An 18245-nucleotide genomic window follows, 5' to 3' on the forward strand; every position below is an offset into this window, starting at 1 on the left:
ATCTCTCATCAATAATATACAAGATCTTTGACCAAATTACTTGCAAATTTTGTGTGATTGATTCATGATTCTTATTCTAATTCCGTACACGTCATTTTGTTTTGGACATCACAATATGTTTTCAACGAAGGCTATGAAAAAGAGCTATCCTTGCATATGGAAAAAAGGAATTACAAAGTTTTATTCGGAGATGATCTACATTGGCCTTAACCTTTTTTTTTCAGATAAAGAAAATGATTGGAAATGGGGAATAAACTATATCATGGAAGGAATAATCATTGTGTGATAGTAGTTTTAAAAGTCTATTTACCAAGTAGTTATCTCTTGATTTACACTCAATTCAAATGTTAATTACAAAGTATTTGATATGATTATCATATGGGGTTAGAAATACATCTTGAGAAGAGATATTAGAGATGACATAGAAAAAGAGGAACTTAAGAAGTTAGTAGAGACGATGCCGAACATGGCTCTTATCTCTTCCAAAGCGGGACAAGTGGAAACGATTACTAAACATGATGAAGAAACTAATTAGGGAAAACTGGTGTTGGTCAAGACTAAATTTTTTTTTAATGAAGAGTATGTGTAATTAATAGAGGCCCTACAAAAAATAATCTGAAAAAAGACGAAGACCTAGACAACTTATTATGTCCTTTTTGTGATGTTTTATTGAAATTGTGGACCATGTTTGTCGGATCAATATCCCAACATGAAGTCGGTCTGATGAAAGGTTGAGCAATGGTGGGATATTAGGTCATCCGAAGTACCCACCACTAACCATTAATCTGGTGGGTGCCACATTATCACCACACACAACCATTAAAACCACACACAACCATTAAAAGTTGGTATACCCACCACTCTATCCCTTTTATTTTTTTGTTTATTTAAATAATATATATATATATATATATGTGTGTGTGTGTGTGTGTGTGTGTTTATATTACTTAAATTTAGAGAGAGGTAAAGAGAGTTAGATAGGAATAAAGAGAAATAGATAGAGAAAGAAGCTCATTGGATGTGCTCGTTCGTCCTCTCCTCTCCACCACAATTGACTACGACTGCTAACGGTCTCTGACCATTGAGGTGGTGTTCTTTATTAGTGGTTGTTGCGAAGTGGATCACATAGTTGTTTGTTATTATATATATATATATATATATATATATATATATATATATATATATATATATATATATATATATATATATATATTTCAGATGGTCTTAGATGTACCAAGATTCTAAATAACGTGAGTCGTTGATTGGTGGTAAGGTCAAAGTTAATCCATAACGAAGCATGACATTTTTTTAAGACACCACTATTTTATATACATTAAAAGATGATAAATCATATAATTATTGAATATTTACCAAATACATCAAGTTTTTAGAAGTGTTATATTAATATTTGACATAAAAAAGTTAACAAAAACTCAATTATTTTAGGCGCGGTCAGAAAAACAAAAAAATCTATGCAAAAAAAAAAAAAAAAAAACTCGCCCCATAACACGATAAGGCGCCCGATTGACACGTTATTTGAGTGCCACATATAACAAACTCGCATTGGATGTTTTCATAACGGCTACACTACGCCTTGCGCCATGACATGCCTTAAACGCATTATGACATGCTTTTTAGAACCATAAGATATACAGACTTGAATGACGTTAGATAGACCGATAATTTAATAAAGAACTTGAGGATACCTAAATATGACAGGTTTTCGGTTGTCGTGACTATAGTGGACACACTATTTTGGGAGGTGTGGAAAGTTAGAAACGAAGTTGTCTTTCAGAGAAAAAATTGCGTATTGAGTCTTATCAATATGGTTAGAATGGAGTCATATAAGTGGATACACAATAGATTCAGTATGATATGAATTATGTATTTTTATTAATCGAGTTTTACAATTCATCTTAAATTTATATGGTAATTTCGGTTTTAGTTTATCCTTTCTTATATTAAAAATTTAGTCAAATGGTGTAGAGAGTATACAATTTATTGGTGTAAAGCTTTTTATTTTTTGAAATCTTTCCTCCCTTATTTTTCATTTCTTTAGTAAACTCTTACTAGCTATGAATAAAATTTTCAGTTTCTAAAAAAATATACTCAATATGATATGAATTATATATTTTTATTAATTGAGTTCTTGTAAACTCATCTTAAGTCTATCTCCTAATTTCATTTTTAATTTATCTTGTCTTATTTAGAAATTTAAATGAATGTTTATTTATATATATATATATATATATATATATATATATATATATATATATATATATATATATATATATATATATATATATATATATAAATTTTTATTTGTTGGGTTGTAGTTTACTTTCTTAACATAAAATATATGTTTGAAATAAAATCTAAAAAAGAAAAAAATATTAGTATAATGTTATTGTAAGTTAAAGGGCAGAAAAGAAAAGTTAATAGGATTGGAATTACAAATTATTATATATAGTAATTTGAATTGGCAAATTATTAGTATAGTTTTATATTTCATATTTTGGCCATAATATTTTTATATATTATATTTTGGTCATAACACCAATTTGGTATATTGGTAGGTTTGGTCCTATATAAAAAATAAATTACAAAAATTATCTCTGTAATTTATAGAAAAAGTCTATAAAAATTGTTTTTCTTTAGAAAACGCTATATGTATTTAAAAACTTTTGTCGGCAGATTTGATTTGTAGAAGTATGTTTGGATTATTTTACAAAAACCGTCCATAAGTTTAAAAAGTTATAAAAATAATCCCTGCCTAATGAAAAAAAAATTACATAAAAAAATATGGATAATAAGACCTTAGTAATTGAAAAGAAAAACAATTTTACAAAGAATGGGCAAACCAACGTATTGAACTCATTACCTAACCCATTTTGAACAAGAATTGGATCTAGGCCCATTTGCGCATCTGTATAATCTTATCTGCGAGAGTACGAGTGATGTTGTCAACTTTTGTAAATTTAACTTCCATGTAAATATAAAAGCAATCAATTCAACTTCCATGTAAATTTAAAGTATTTGAACGGCTAATTTTTGTACTTATAAAGAAAACCCATCAGCTACCCTATACCTTTATGAGTACAGAGTACACAAATTCATATATCTCATGCATGCAAGAGTAAAAGATGTTGTCGCTTTCTTTTCCAAGTTTATTTGTATAAAGTACAATTATGTTGCATCTTAATTTCCTTGAGTCCTTAGTCTCCTCATAGCATGTAGATTATAGTTGTCACACAAACTTCAATATTTAATAATTATGAAAAATACATGCGATCTTACATGCACTAATGGAATATATATCATACATATATACGGTATATGTATCATATACCGTTCACTCATATCTGCTAATTCTTGCTTAATTATTTAATTTGTACTTATCTTTATTCTTACGTTGTGACTTTACTTATATAAGTCTACAACAAGCTTTTCACTCCTTGATACCAAGATACCACACAATCAAACTCCTTTTCCCAAGGGTAACACAACTTGATCACGAATTAATATCGACAATCTTCTCGATTTTCTAAAACTCCAGCACGAAATCTACAATGCAAATAGTAGAAGATAGTAATATGGATGAGTAAACTTTATAAACATAGTCGACAACACTCCAAATGCATTTGTACTTACATTCTGCATCAGTTTTAATCCAATGCGCTTTTTCTCCATTTGGGTAGCAACTAACTGTTTCTTTCTTTAACATTCCATCACGAGGATGCTTGGTGCCTTCATCCTTTACTTTCAGTTGTTTATCATTGTCTTCATCATAAGACGTGCGCTTCATCTCCGAGTTGTGTGACTTACTGACATAACGATTAGCTGCTTCGGGGTGGATTTTTCTTGATTTTCGAAACACCTGTAAAAGCAAGATAATACGAAGATATATATTTTACTATTCTAAGACATGCACGAGACTATATATATATATACTCATTTAAATGAAATTCATAGAGATGAAGAGCTACCCTTGTTGGTTTCTTCTCAGTTGGATCACAAATATTAGCAGAAGTTGGGCTTCGCTGTGATGTGATATCAAGTTTTTTTAGCATTTTTTTCATAAAATGCATGGCATGGGCTTCTGATTTCTTGAAAAGGTTGGTTGGCTTAGGTTTTTGTTTTCTTTCCCCTTCTTTGGTTGGTGGTGTTTCTGAAAACTCTTTGAATGGACATATCGCCATACTTTTGTTATCTTTGGTGTCCATACCATTGATTTCCTTCTCATCTAAAGTAACCCCTTTCTCGTTACGTGATTCATTAATTACGCTATTAATTACTTCTTTTTCATTCAGCTTCTCTAATTTGTTTAGAGACTTCACTTCATTCTCTGATGCTTCCGTTTCAATTTGCATTGCAACTTTTGGTGTCATAGACTCTTCTGTAACTGAGATTGAACCAAGAGTTCCAATTGCAAGAAATGCGTGAATGAACTGCATGTTCATGTCACCGGTTTCTTCTTCATCTAATTCTTTTACACTATGCGCTTCAAGTGCAAGAGATGATTCTGAATATACTCTGGGTTGCCTGAAGTGTGCAGAAAATTTCTTTTCTTCAGGATAATATTGTTGTTCGTGAAGCCCCAATAGTGTTGAGAAACAAGACGATGATTTCCCTGCATTTGAAGTTTAAATGTTTGTAAATAATATTGTGTTTGCTAGTTAGTCCTGCTTCTATCATAGGAATATAGAGTTGTAGTGACTTTTGAAACACAACTTATTTGTCACAATTTCTTCCAAACATGTGATCATGAAGGGAAAAGATTGTGTCAGCAGTTACACAAGCGATACTTTAAAAAGGGGGGCGGGGGTTTCTTTAAGTACATATATAAAAATGTTAGGAAAGCATGGAGTAAGTACTCGTGGAGACATTTCTCTTTTCTTCATCATTGTTTTTCTTGAATTTTCTGTGCATCCAACCTAGTGCCTGATATAGTAGAAGAGATATAAGATTAAGATTATAAATCTTCATGATTACTCTTAATTAAGATGGAGATAGATGTACTCACATTCATCTTGAACTTCGTATAAAGATGTTAACTGTAGCTTGAAATGGAAGTAGAAAAATGCTTGGAAGCACTAGTTTAGGAATTTAAAAATATGAGAGGTGCGAAGCTATTTAAGATGATTTTGCATAAAAAGTAAACAACTTGTTGCTAGATTGTTTGAGATTTAGCGGAAAAAACATAGAGAAACATACAAAAGTATGTTAATTAGGAACAGAATCATGATCACTGTTATTTATGAACAACGAGTATTTCATGTGTTATTGTGGACCTTGTGGTGCTATTTTCACATGATATATAATTGACATCAAATAGTGAAAAACTAATTTTAATATCTTTATATTGTTGTAGCTGTTAAGTTCAATCATAAAATAACCATAGTGATCTATGCAATTTGGTGTTAGTGCGGTGCATGGACCCGCCTAGGATTGGGTCTTACGTACACTTTATTTATTTACTTTAATTATATTATTTATATGTTAAAAAAATGTTATAGAAAAAAGAATGCAATCTGGCCCCATTTCGTTTAAATGTTGTCACTCACATCATATCTCTCTCTAAGACAAAATTGCAAAAATGGCCGATATGGTATGTATTTTTTTTGGGGTTTTAGTCTAAACTATGATTTTTTGGTCTTTTTGAGAATGTTAGATTGTGATTTTAGTCATTCGGTAAATTGAAATGACTGTAATGCCTTTTTGATTTATTTTTTATGTTTTTTCTATTTAATTTAAATAAAAAAGAAAATAAATAATAAAGTTGGGTCCACCTCTCTCTCTCTCTCTCTCTCTCTCAAAAGAACATTGAACGCACACACATGCTTAAATTAAACACATACACAAATCACACGTATACATAGGAAGTGGAGAAACAAACGAGAAAGGATCGAGTTTTTTTTGCCTCCGCCATTTTCCAAATCATGGCCGATATAATTTGGTGTGTATGTGTGTTCAGTGTTGTATTTTGCTTGTTGGGTTTTTGGAACTCGATTTCAAAAATAAAAACATACATACACAATCAAATCAATTTTTGGGGATAAACTCATATACACAAATCAATTTCGATTTTAGGGTCTTTTTTTGTTTCAAAAACGATTTGAAGAAACATACCTAAACCACAAGCACACAATTAAAGAAACTGGGCCATACTGTTATTGTTGTGAAGCACTGATTTGTGTAGAGGAATCAGACAAAGCCACTGCTTCCATTTTCTTCATGATTTCAAACTTTTGGGGCGAAAATGGAGGCATAGAAGGTTGGCTCTTGTAAATCTAAGCATACACAAGGTCATTATCATACTCGTTTACATTTGAATCGTGGATGAAGGATTGTAGATTATACTCTCGGATTCAGGAATCATTTGAGATTCGTTCTCATTACCTTTCAATCGAACCAAAGCAGCAGATACTTTAACCTTCTTATCCACCAACCCCATCGTCGTCGTTGTTAACCCCAATTTAGGTCAAATTTGAAGTTGAAATCGACGAATTGATCGATCCAAAAGAGGAACAAGTTTCCAATGCCATTGATTTGGCACTGAACTCGAATCACCACTAGTACCACCTATTTCCCCAAATCCCCATTGTTTATCAAACTCTCACCATTCCCTTCCAAACAATCCAAACGAAGTGGAGAGAGAGAGAGGTGGGCCCAACTTTATTATTTATTTTATTTTTCATTTAAATTAAATGGAAAAAACATAAAAAATAAATCAGAAGAGCATTAAAGTCATTTCAATTTACAGAGGAACCAAAATCACAGACAAACCACCTCAAAAGGACCACAAATTCAAAAAAGTCGCGGTTTGGATTAAAACACCAAAAAAATGCATACCATAGGGACCGTTTTTGAAATTTTTTCTCCCTATTATAATAAAAGAATATATTATTGTCACACCCCAAAACCGGAACGGCGGAAACGTTCTGGGGTGGAAGACGTCATGTCAAGTATCACAACACATGCATTATAGTAATCAAAGTACAACAAAACATTGCATTAATAGTAATAGTTTTACATGGTTTACTTTACAATACAACAAGGTAATACAAGTAATAGAATAAATACAGCGTGGTATTAAGCTATCTTCATCAACGGCTCCAGGGATGTACCTGTCTAATGCTAACCTAAGAATACAAGTTATTTGAAAAGCGAGTATCAGCATTTTTACAAATGCTGGTGAGTTCATAAGCATTTAGTGACGTTTTATTCAAATAACTTTAATAAGAGTAGTAGTTTAAGAGATTACAGTGTATTAGAGTTCTTTCCAGAAAATCCTATATTTTCTTTAATAAAAGCAGCCTTCTACCAAGACTGGACAGAGTTACGTGGTAAAAAGTAGTTTTCCCTTAATTGCTATCATTATCAAAATACGGAATTTGATTATTAAAGAAAGCAAGAGAAGTGAGGGAAATACATATGCCTCAGCAGTGAGGACTGCTGACTAAGGCAAAGGAATCATAGACTCCAGGAGAGTATCGAACGAACGATACGCCTGGTTCAATCTAACAAAAGAAGACACAGACCCCAGAAGGTACCAAATGAAAGATACATCTGATAAGGTCTAAAACAGAGAATACAGACCGCAGACAGTATCAAATGAAAGATACATCTTGCAAGGTCACAACAGAGAATACAGACAGCAGACAGTATCAAATGAAAGATACATCTTGCAAGGTCAAAACAGAGAATACAGACCGCAGACAATATCGAATGAAAGATACATCTTGCAAGGTCAAAACAGAGAATACAGACTGCAGACAGTATCAAATGAAAGATACGTCTTGCAAGGTCAAAACAGAGAATACAGAGCGCAGACAGTATCGAATGAAAGATACATCTTGTAAGGTCAAAACAGTGTGACTCTGAAAATGAGTTACCAGCATACAGTGTAAATTGCCGGTGAAATACCGTTACCTTAAGACTATGAATTATAAGGTAACCCAGGATACTCGTAACCATACTAACCGACACTAGAGTACCAGACACCCTACAAGTGTCTAGAGAATATGACATTTGTCACCCCTTGGCTTGGTAGGATGATAGGCACTACTCGTTTGTAATAGGGCGGACGAAGTGCCTGAGTAGTGCGGGCACCTACCGCAACTACTCTTCCGAAGGTTCTGAGTTTTCTTGGTCTAGGTCAAATCTAGTGAGTATAGGTTCCCATCACTCGGAACTTAAATCTTTTCATCCACTCTTCTTAGGGTTTACTTTATCGCAGCTCTCGGATTTCCGAGATATTCGCTGTAATGCTTAATTCGGGGGATTAAGCGTGAATGGGTGGTCGTAGTCAATGTCCTTGACTCTTACGACTCAGATTTCTTTACCAACCGAGGGTGTTAGTTACTATGTTGGCTCAAGCGGAATGACAGCAACTTCGGATTTGTGGTCATTATAGTAGCTCAAACTGTGGGGGTTCTCTTGACTTTAGCTCCCGTTCCATGGGATAGGATGAAGGGTCTTTCTAGGGAATCTACTAGGTATGCTTCGGGTGGTTATCGTCTTCTGGAATGCATACAGTGCCCTTCACTTCTGTTCTTATCTGTTTAAGGAGGGTTGGTTAACAGCGCGCGGTACCCCTCTCCTGGGTACTTCGAAAGGTTTGAGATAAGAGGGGCGACTGACGGATCGCATTAAGTTTGATTATTTGTGTTATGTTTTAGGTTCGAAAGAACCTTTATTTGCCGACATGGCTACGGAGAAAGTTCTTTTTACACAGCACTAAGGATGTACACATGGTTGCACTACGTCAAACCATGATCGATAGAGGCGTCGAAGTTGGCATACCTCGACATGATATAAAGTGAAGATCGATAGAGTCATGTGCCAAACAAGCGCACAAGTTCTAGGCGTCTCGGGTTTCGTCCTATGTATCACTGCCGCAGATACTTGGACCGATAGAATAGACGCGGAACTATAGAGAGTCCTAAGTGTTTCCGAGTAGAGTATCTTTTCATGAATGGATTCTCACGAGACATTTCTATAACCGCCTAACATATAGTAGTCATGTATATTTAAGGTGGGGAGGACTGTTGACTGAGCGACTCCGCCCTAAATCCACAACCAAACGAGGAACAGGAAATGAGGCGGCCTTCACTCACTCTAGGTCTTTCCATCTTAACTATACATGGTCGTAACGTATATGTTTAACCATTATAGTTTTACCTAATGAATTTTAAATTTTATAACATTGCTGCGACTTTTGCCTTAATGGGGAAATATTTACATTTTGAATTAGTCCTTTAATGTTTTCAGTTTAGTTATCCGAGATCGAGAGACGTACCAAAAATCTACCAGGTTCCTTGATGTTTCTCCCTAAGCATTAGAGTTAGACTCCTCCGGTGTCTTTGTCTTTCCCTTCGATTGGGCAGTCCTTCTTGAAGTGTCCCATTTCACCACATAGGTGGCAAACTGTACGGGTCGCCATATTGGTGGTTGATGTAATGAACTCAACCGGGGTTCTGCAGACGCGAGCAGTATGCCCCAACATGTGGCACCTAGCACAATAGAGTTCCCGGTAGACACCATGATGATGGTAGCTGCACTTGCTGCAGTGGGGGAGGTCTCCTAGGTATGGTCTTCTTGAAGTCGGGAGGGAAGGATTGACCGGAGTTATAGCTGTCTCAGCTCGTTGCCCTTCGGAAGGTCCTTGAGCTGAGGTACTTCCCTCCTCAATCTTGAGTTTTCTCTTTAGTGGGTTCGGTTGAGGTTCTTGGGTGACTGGGTATGAGGGTGTTGGTTGCTGCTGTCCATTGCTAGGATCGGAAATCCTGACAGGCACCTTGCTAACATTGGCGTTGTTAGCATTTAGGTGAGCCATGACAGCTGCTACGGCTGCTGAGACTGCAGCTTGGAACGTAGCTTCATCGAATAAGAGTGTAGGTTTCTTGCTTGTGGACTGGTTACACTTCTAAGGTGGCATGGTTTTTCCTACACGAAAAGGAATACAAGATAATGAGAGACAATGGCTAACCCTGGACATATCTGTCCTGACTGTATTAGGTATGAATTTTTCTCGTGCCTCGGGTACTGGTTGTCTGAGTGTCGACCTACATCCCTATGATGTAGTCCTGGTGTACAAGGTAGGAGTGTGAGTATCGGAAAAGGCCATACGATGCGAGTCGTTCCTACTAAGTTACCTTTATACTGGGAAAGGTTTCACTCTCCGACCTGGAAAGTTTTGAGAACAGTTCGGAACGAAGACCGCGGAAAGAGAGGCTTATGAAGGCTTATGGCTAGATGCTCTCAATAGAGGTGCGGGGATTCGCTCTAATCGTGTAATTGGCAACGGGAAACGACGATTTACCTAACACATAGCGTGAGTAGTGTAACCACTAACTCACTAAATTGTATTATTTTAATGGTGTATTAGCATGACGAACATGAGGAAAAGACAATTCTCGGGTTCCATGTACTGGCTCCCTCTATCTGCCTCGTATCTTTGTCTGGTATCAGCGTTGGTTTCCTTCGGATAGTTACCTAGGGTTCTCTCCTCATATGGACATATTAAATTTCTACTCCGCCCTCCTTCTGATTCCGACTCTAGGTGTCATCATTTCGTGACAGATGACTGGGAATCTCGGAAGTTTAGGCGAATTTCTCATCGATGTCCCCTAAAAAGATATAGGCACTTGGTGAATTCAATAGTCTCGACCTAGTTCATTCGTTTCCTAGCTGGAAATCTTCTCAATGAACTTCTTCGGGGTCGGACTCAACTCTTCTGTTAAGCACTAAAGTGGATAGGGTTTTCTACAGGGTTCGTGCGAGAATTGGAAATGTTTAAAGAATCCTAAGAGATTATTAACATTTCACTGAGTGATCCATACCGAATCCTGCTACGATTACACAGGGTATACAAATCATATATAGCTTAGATCCGATAGGCCTTCAAATAAGTGATACTACTCTATATCCACATCCCAACGAGGAAAAGAATGTAGACCGAAACCACACATTCTTAGCCTATGGGATCCTTATTATATATAACCTTGGGAGTACACCCTCTGTAGTTGTAGGTATATCAATAAGGATCTTTTTAGTTCTTCACACAAGGTTAGTTATGAATCCTAAAATACCCCTATGGTATTTTAATTCTTGTTTGATTCTTATCTTCTGATTATGATTCTGGGATTAGTGTGAATCTTTTAGTGTTCCAAAATACTCCTATAGTATTTTAAACTTTATGTTTGGCTCTAGCATTCCTAGTTGGTAAGTTTCAGACCTGTTGCAACACCACTATCACTCCCAAGCACACGTTCATCGCATCTCGAATAAATGTAGTTGATCAGGTTACATTTATTCCAGCTTACGATTACATAACTGCCCAGGTTTGACTGTAGTGCTCAACATCCGAAGACTTTTATTATTGTTCTTCTTGTGATACTTGTGTTCGAGTGTTTAGGTTTTGGATGTTCTTATATTTTGGTAAAATATGGTTATCTTTTAAAGTATAATTCTTGGTCAGAGTGTTTTATCCCATTGTATTTATAGGCTGTATATCTTTTATGAATTGATATACTTAGCTCACTATAAACAATGCTCTGATACCAATCTGTCACACCCCAAAACCGGAACGGCGGAAACGTTCTGGGGTGGATGATGTCATGTCAAGAATCACAACACATGCATTATAGTAATCAAAGTACAACAAAACATTGCATTAATAGTAATAGTTTTACATGGTTTACTTTACAATACAACAAGGTAATACAAGTAATAGAATAAATACAGCGTGGTACTAAGCTATCTTCATCAACAGCTCCTGGGATGTACCTGTCTAATGCTAACCTGAGAATACAAGTTATTTGAAAAGCGAGTATCAGCATTTTTACAAATGCTGGTGAGTTCATAAGCATTTAGTGACGTTTTATTCAAATAACTTTAATAAGAGTAGTAGTTTAAGAGATTACAGTGTATGAGAGTTCTTTCCAGAAAATCCTATATTTTCTTTAATAAAAGCAGCCTTCTACCAAGACTGGACAGAGTTACGTGGTAAAAAGTAGTTTTCCCTTAATTGCTATCATTATCAAAATATGGAATTTGATTATTAAAGAAAGCAAGAGAAGTGAGGGAAATACATATGCCTCAGCAGTGAGGACTGCTGACTAAGGCAAAGGAATCATAGACTCCAGGAGAGTATCGAATGAACGACATGCCAGGTTCAGTCTAACAAAAGAAGACATAGACCCCAGAAGGTACCAAATGAAAGGTACAGCTGATAAGGTCTAAAACAGAGAATACAGACCGCAGACAGTATCAAATGAAAGATACATCTTGCAAGGTCAAAACAGAGAATACAGACCGCAGACAGTATCAAATGAAAGATACATCTTGCAAGGTCAAAATAGAGAATACAGACCGCAGACAGTATCGAATGAAAGATACATCTTGCAAGGTCAAAATAGAGAATACAGACCGCAGACAGTATCAAATGAAAGATACATCTTGCAAGGTCAAAACAGAGAATACAGAGCGCAGACAGTATCGAATGAAAGATACATCTTGCAAGGTCAAAACAGTGTGACTCTGAAAATGAGTTACCAGCATACAATGTAAATTGCCGGTTAAATGCCGTTACCTTAAGACCATGAATTATAAGGTAACCCGGGATACTCGTAACCATACTAACCGACACTAGAGTACCAAACACCCTACAAGTGTCTAGAGAATATGACATTTGTCACCCCTTGGCTTGGTAGGCCGTGGACTGTAGCTAGCAGTCAGGGTGCGTGGGTGTCAATCCCGTATAGATCTATACACACAATGTCCGCTCTCCCTACAGGAGACTCTGGTTACCAATTAGACGACGGAGAAGGCCGTGTCCTGAAGATGCATCCCAAATAGTGGGTAGAGACTTCCAAATAGTGGGTAGTGGGTTTCTAATGTAAGTGCTGAACTAGAGGTAGAGACTCATAACTGAACTGACTGAAGTAAACCCATATGTCTATGCTCATATACATAACATATAACTAATGAATCAAACGACCTTCGGACGGCTATCCGATCCCACCAGACCACATCTCAACGAAGAAAAGGAAATAGGGCGGACAAGCCTTCCTAAGTCCTTCAATCATTACTTATATGCATCTAGACAAGCACAGACATACATCTAACTACGCTTGAGTGTGTAACAAGTGGATTCATATCGTGAAGTATAAGTGTACAGTGTGGAATAACCGAATCGTGAAGTATAAGCGTGCCAAAAGTAAGTGTATCACGAAATAGAAGCGACAACAAGTGAAGTAGGAGCGTATCGAGTTTAAGTGAAGTAGAAGCGATATCAAGTATAAGTGAAGTAGAAGCGTATCACTAAGTAAGAGTGTGAACAAGTATAAGCGTCCAGCAGGTATAAGTGTATCACGAAGTAGAAGCGACAATTGGTGAAGTAAGAGCGTCTATCAGGTATAAGTGACTACCAGTATAAGTGAAATAGAGACAATAACAGGTATAAGCGACTATAGGTATAAGCGAAATAGAGGCAATAACAGGTATAAGCGCTTCAAGAAGTGAAAGCATTATCAAGTAGGAGTATAAAATAAGTGAAGGCGAAGCAGCAGTAACTAACAAGTAAAAGTATAAGACGTGAAAGGGAAACTTTGATGAAAACCTTGGAAAAACCGTTATACTCAGGAAAATCACATTTTGGTAAGATGAGTTTGAAAACCTTTAGAAATCTTTGGAGCATTTATAAACCAGTTTAAAATGTATTTAGATAAAACAGTACAAGTAAGTGTTTTGAATAAGTGAAAACCTTTTTGAAAGCCATTATAGTATCCTACTTGGTAAAACAGTGTACAGTGTGGTAAACCCTTGTGCATGCGGGTTATCAATCACATGTGATTGATATGATAACTGGCATGTTTAACTTGTATTCCCCCCCTAAAAAACATGTAAAAAACATTTAAAAGGTTCATTCAGGTGTATGAACTCACCTGGTGTAAGTGGATCCGACGAAGGCGCCGGTTGGGTGCTCGGTGTCAAGTAAAGACTTGGACACACTTAGTGACCTATTTAACATATGATTGTTGGGTTTTGAGCATTCTAACACTTCCTAAGTGTACATGCAACCCTAAATACCTTGGATCTATGTTTTCTCTATTATACATGTAAATAAGAACTTCCAAGGTATTATCCTAATCTAGCATACAAAACAATAATGTAACAAGATAGAATACATACCTCTTGATGTAGAAAGTCTTCATGAAGCTTGAGTGCTTAGTGCCCCAAGTGTGACACCTCAAATGGAATCACAATCATCAAAACACTTAGAATGACTTGAGAGAATTCTACACTCACCAAAATCGGCTAGCCCTTTCTTGAATACTACTAGTGGCCGATTTTTCCTCAATAATAAGATGCTTATATAGTTACACAATTAGGGTAAACTCTTAATTGTCATGGCTTTCCATTTCCTTGGATCCATGGGTACAAATACACCATGGAGCATCCATGGACCATCCTATGGGTTTTAGCCCAACTTGATTATCCATGGAGCATTAGCCCACTATACAAGTATGGATGATTTACACAATCAACCCATATATTTAATTAGTCTTCTTTTGATCACTTAATTAATCCTAGATTAATTCTTGATCAATACTAATTAAATAATCTTATTATTCTTATCATTAATATACTAGAACTTATAATATATTAATAACCATAAGTGTCTTATTTCTCTCATTCAAGTGCATGATGGTATGCAACCCAAATGGACCATGCCGGGTCGGGTCAAGTCTTACCAAATATAGTTATGGACTTAGACATTAATCCAACAGTCTCCCACTTGGATAAGTCTAAAACTATTATTGCGTATGACTTCAGGAACCAACCGGCAATCGTAGCTCTCAAAAGCTTCTGTCGAACTCTGACCTTGTCGATGAACTCTGACCTTTGTCAATGACTTGTCCATTAGATAAGGGATCATATATTCCTCCATTCTAGATATCATATGGACTGAGACATGGATTATAATCATTCTCTCTGTCCATTTGTTGTTTCCCGATTTCCGATTTATGACAACTGACTAATTGAACAAATCAAATCAGTCCTGGCCCGGCCGAGCACTTCCATTTGTCATCATCAAATCATCGAGGGGCCCACAGATATCGCTTTTATCCCGAAGGTAAAAGGAACGGATAAACTTCGACTCATATGGCTTGTTCTACTACTTGTTGAATCATACACAAAGGCACGTTTTATAGCACCGAGTTACCAAATGCGTTTTCGTGCTATCAATGTACTATCAACTCATAGTAACAACTCATATCTCTAGGTTTGAAGAATATAAGATATTATCGTCTCATGATCACTCGTGATAAAATCCATGAAGTGATTCCAATGAGCGCGGGTTGAATCCAATACTCAGAACTTATGAGCACTCATGATTGTTGTAGCCTTGTCCAACACCTTAGACCTCTACAACCCATCATGACAGTCTTAATTCATATCTACTTCCAAAATATGACTGACTGTGGATGGTTTGAATAACTTAGTCATTCCGGAAGAATAACCCAGTTTATTCGGGAAGTCAAAACATGCAAAGTGAAACACAATAATAATTGAATCCAATATGGTATCAACCCTTTGAACATAAATAAAACACCTTTTATTTATCACCATATGATTACACATTATTCATTGTACACTGTTTCAGCTATCAACTTTATTCTTGAATTTAAAACAATAGTTGTCCCATGCTCCAAGCATGTACACTATGTTTTTTTTTTTCAAAACACTAGTCATGCCACACACCAAGTATGCATACTATGTTTTTCTATGATCTTTACTTTGTGAACTAGATCAATTGAACATAACTTCAATGATTCTCTTTTCACACCCCCAAATCCTTACTGCAAATGCAAGAATTCCAAATTCATGCCATTTACTGAAATCTGTTAGATTCTAAACTTATATGCATTGATCCTCTTGTAATGATTATGCACAAAGTCAGAAAGACTTGACAACAATCATTACAGAGTATTCCAAAGGAGATCAGCTCCTTGGAAACATCCTTCTTGCATTAAGTTTCCTAATCTTAAACAGATTGAAAATTCTAACTTTGAAACATTTCCAGATTCCATTTTGACTATCACTTCTGAACAAGAGTTGCCTCCTTACAGACTATGTCAATATGGTCCTTCCAGAATTATCACTATACTTCCAATTGTCCTTGAGCAACCAATCTTTGGTAAACCTTAGATTGTCCTCGACAATTGTTTAATCCTTTTAGTCATATCCAGTTCTAAACCTTTTCCCTTCTTAATGCCCCAGGCATTTGGAAAATTTTAGAACGGATGAATATAGCACATGTAATCGATCCTATATCCGAAGCATATGGGACACGATTCATGATGTCTTACATAAAGACTAAACCAGTCTTTTGCTATAATATTTCCATTTCAATTTGCCAAGTTCTCATAATTCAGATTATGAAAAGGGATGCCGTAATCATAATCGAATTTTAGAATGCAAATAATGGACCCATATACAAAATTTCCTTATGTTGAGCCATTCCAACATGAAATTCATATATATCCTTGACTAAATGATTAAAACCTCACGATCTAAGCTTATAGATTTGAGATGAAGCATAATTTCCTCTCCCTTAATTATAGCAAAACAACTTTTTCCCAATTGAAACTTTTGTTTTCTATAATTAACATTGCTAACTTGCAATACTTATCATAATTATCATGCTCCCACTAACATGATGATTATTAGCATAACACTTATGCTCCCACTAGCTTTGACATGTACTCAGAAATCAGCTGGACTTCTAGAAATCAATACTTCATTGACCAAAGTTCAGATTTCTGATGCTAGATTGTTTTGATAAAGTTGTATCAAAATCATACACCTTCCCTTAGATAGCACACTTGTGAGTCTAAACAATTATGAAGAGGTATGCCGTAATCATAATGGTTAGACCTTTTTGCCACTTCTCACAAGTCCAGGTTAGTGTGCCGGTTAACCACACGCGCTCCACTAACGACTTTGAGAATGCAAATATCACAATTGCTATCTAGATAAAATCTACTTAGTGAAAGTGTTTCCTCACCATCATTTTCATGAATCGGAGAGAAACCTTATGACACTTAGATTTATATGGTGTATGAGTTCCTACCCATATGAATTTGTCAAACCATAATCACAAGACAAAGATAATGACAAATCCAAAACCATATGGATTGAACTTAATCTTAACTTCTTGCCACCTGGCAGCTCAAGGGCCTGCCATTGCTTCCAAGTTGTTATGCAACAAACTGAGAACTCTAAGAACTCATATGCAAAGCCAACTTTAACTGGAATGGGCACAGATATGTCAACACAATAGATTATAAACCTCAAATTGTGTGCTAGAGAAGAACTTTAGGTTTTATTCTTGATTAGTTCTTGAGACTTTCAAGACCTTTAAGACTCCCACTGTCCTCTTGACATATAAGACTCCCTTGTCAAACATCCAAGAGATAGTGCGGATTCTAATCAAGAAAAACACTTTACCCAATTGGCCTAAGTTGGTCTTTGTTTTATCCAAAACATCACAACTTACCAATTTCAAATGTACAAGAGTAGAAAACTTTTACTCTTACATTTGACAAGTGTTTTAAACCTTCTTTAAGACATGTCACTCAAATGACAATCTTGGAGTATGACTCTAAGACTTGTATTGGAACGAAGTATGACTCATCTTCTTGATTTAACCATTTCAACAATTCAAGTTCCTCTTCTTAGTTATAAGAATGCACTAAGATTTCCTTAGAGAACTAATTTTGATATGGTTTCTTAATCATTAAGATGATCACAAAACTGATACTAAAGTACTCTCCCATCTTTTTAGATTTGAGAAACTTTTATCCTTCTGCCTTATTTGATTCTTCTTATCGATCTTTAGTGGTGGACTTAATCAGTGCACAAGAATGTGTACTCGATCCCTAAGTCCTTTACTTGACTCACACATCCATGTGAACAAGTAATTAGTCTTAATTTTCCAAAACTTGAAAGTTCTCATTCATCATGCTATACAACTTGCATGATTCCAAGTTCCGGTCCAATTGAAACTTGGGTGATGAGAATCTTTCCTTATTTGGTAAATTTAGACATTACCACAAATGAAAGAATCAATTTCATACTTCCACTCTTGCTACTAATGGAATCTTATAAGCAACAAAAATTTCCACAGATGCCATTGTAAGGATATTTTAAAATAAATAAAATCAAAAATTTCC

At 35.7% G+C, this 18245-nt stretch overlaps 1 protein-coding gene across 1 annotated transcript; it reads right to left on the reverse strand.

Annotated features, from left to right (window-relative positions):
• Positions 1 to 3258: 3258 nt before the first annotated feature.
• Positions 3259 to 5263, reverse strand: LOC111877714 (protein LAZY 1-like). The gene is made up of 5 exons (XM_023874223.2): positions 5024 to 5263; positions 4875 to 4941; positions 3987 to 4630; positions 3652 to 3877; positions 3259 to 3564 (listed from the first exon to the last, which is right to left on the reverse strand). Exons 1-5 carry the CDS (start codon positions 5027 to 5029, stop codon positions 3545 to 3547), a joined length of 963 nt encoding a protein of 320 aa, XP_023729991.1. The 5' UTR covers positions 5030 to 5263; the 3' UTR covers positions 3259 to 3544.
• Between the last annotated feature and the right edge of the window lie 12982 nt (positions 5264 to 18245).

This window comes from Lactuca sativa, chromosome 3 (genome assembly GCF_002870075.4).
Source record: "Lactuca sativa cultivar Salinas chromosome 3, Lsat_Salinas_v11, whole genome shotgun sequence".
Taxonomy (NCBI): domain Eukaryota; kingdom Viridiplantae; phylum Streptophyta; class Magnoliopsida; order Asterales; family Asteraceae; genus Lactuca; species Lactuca sativa.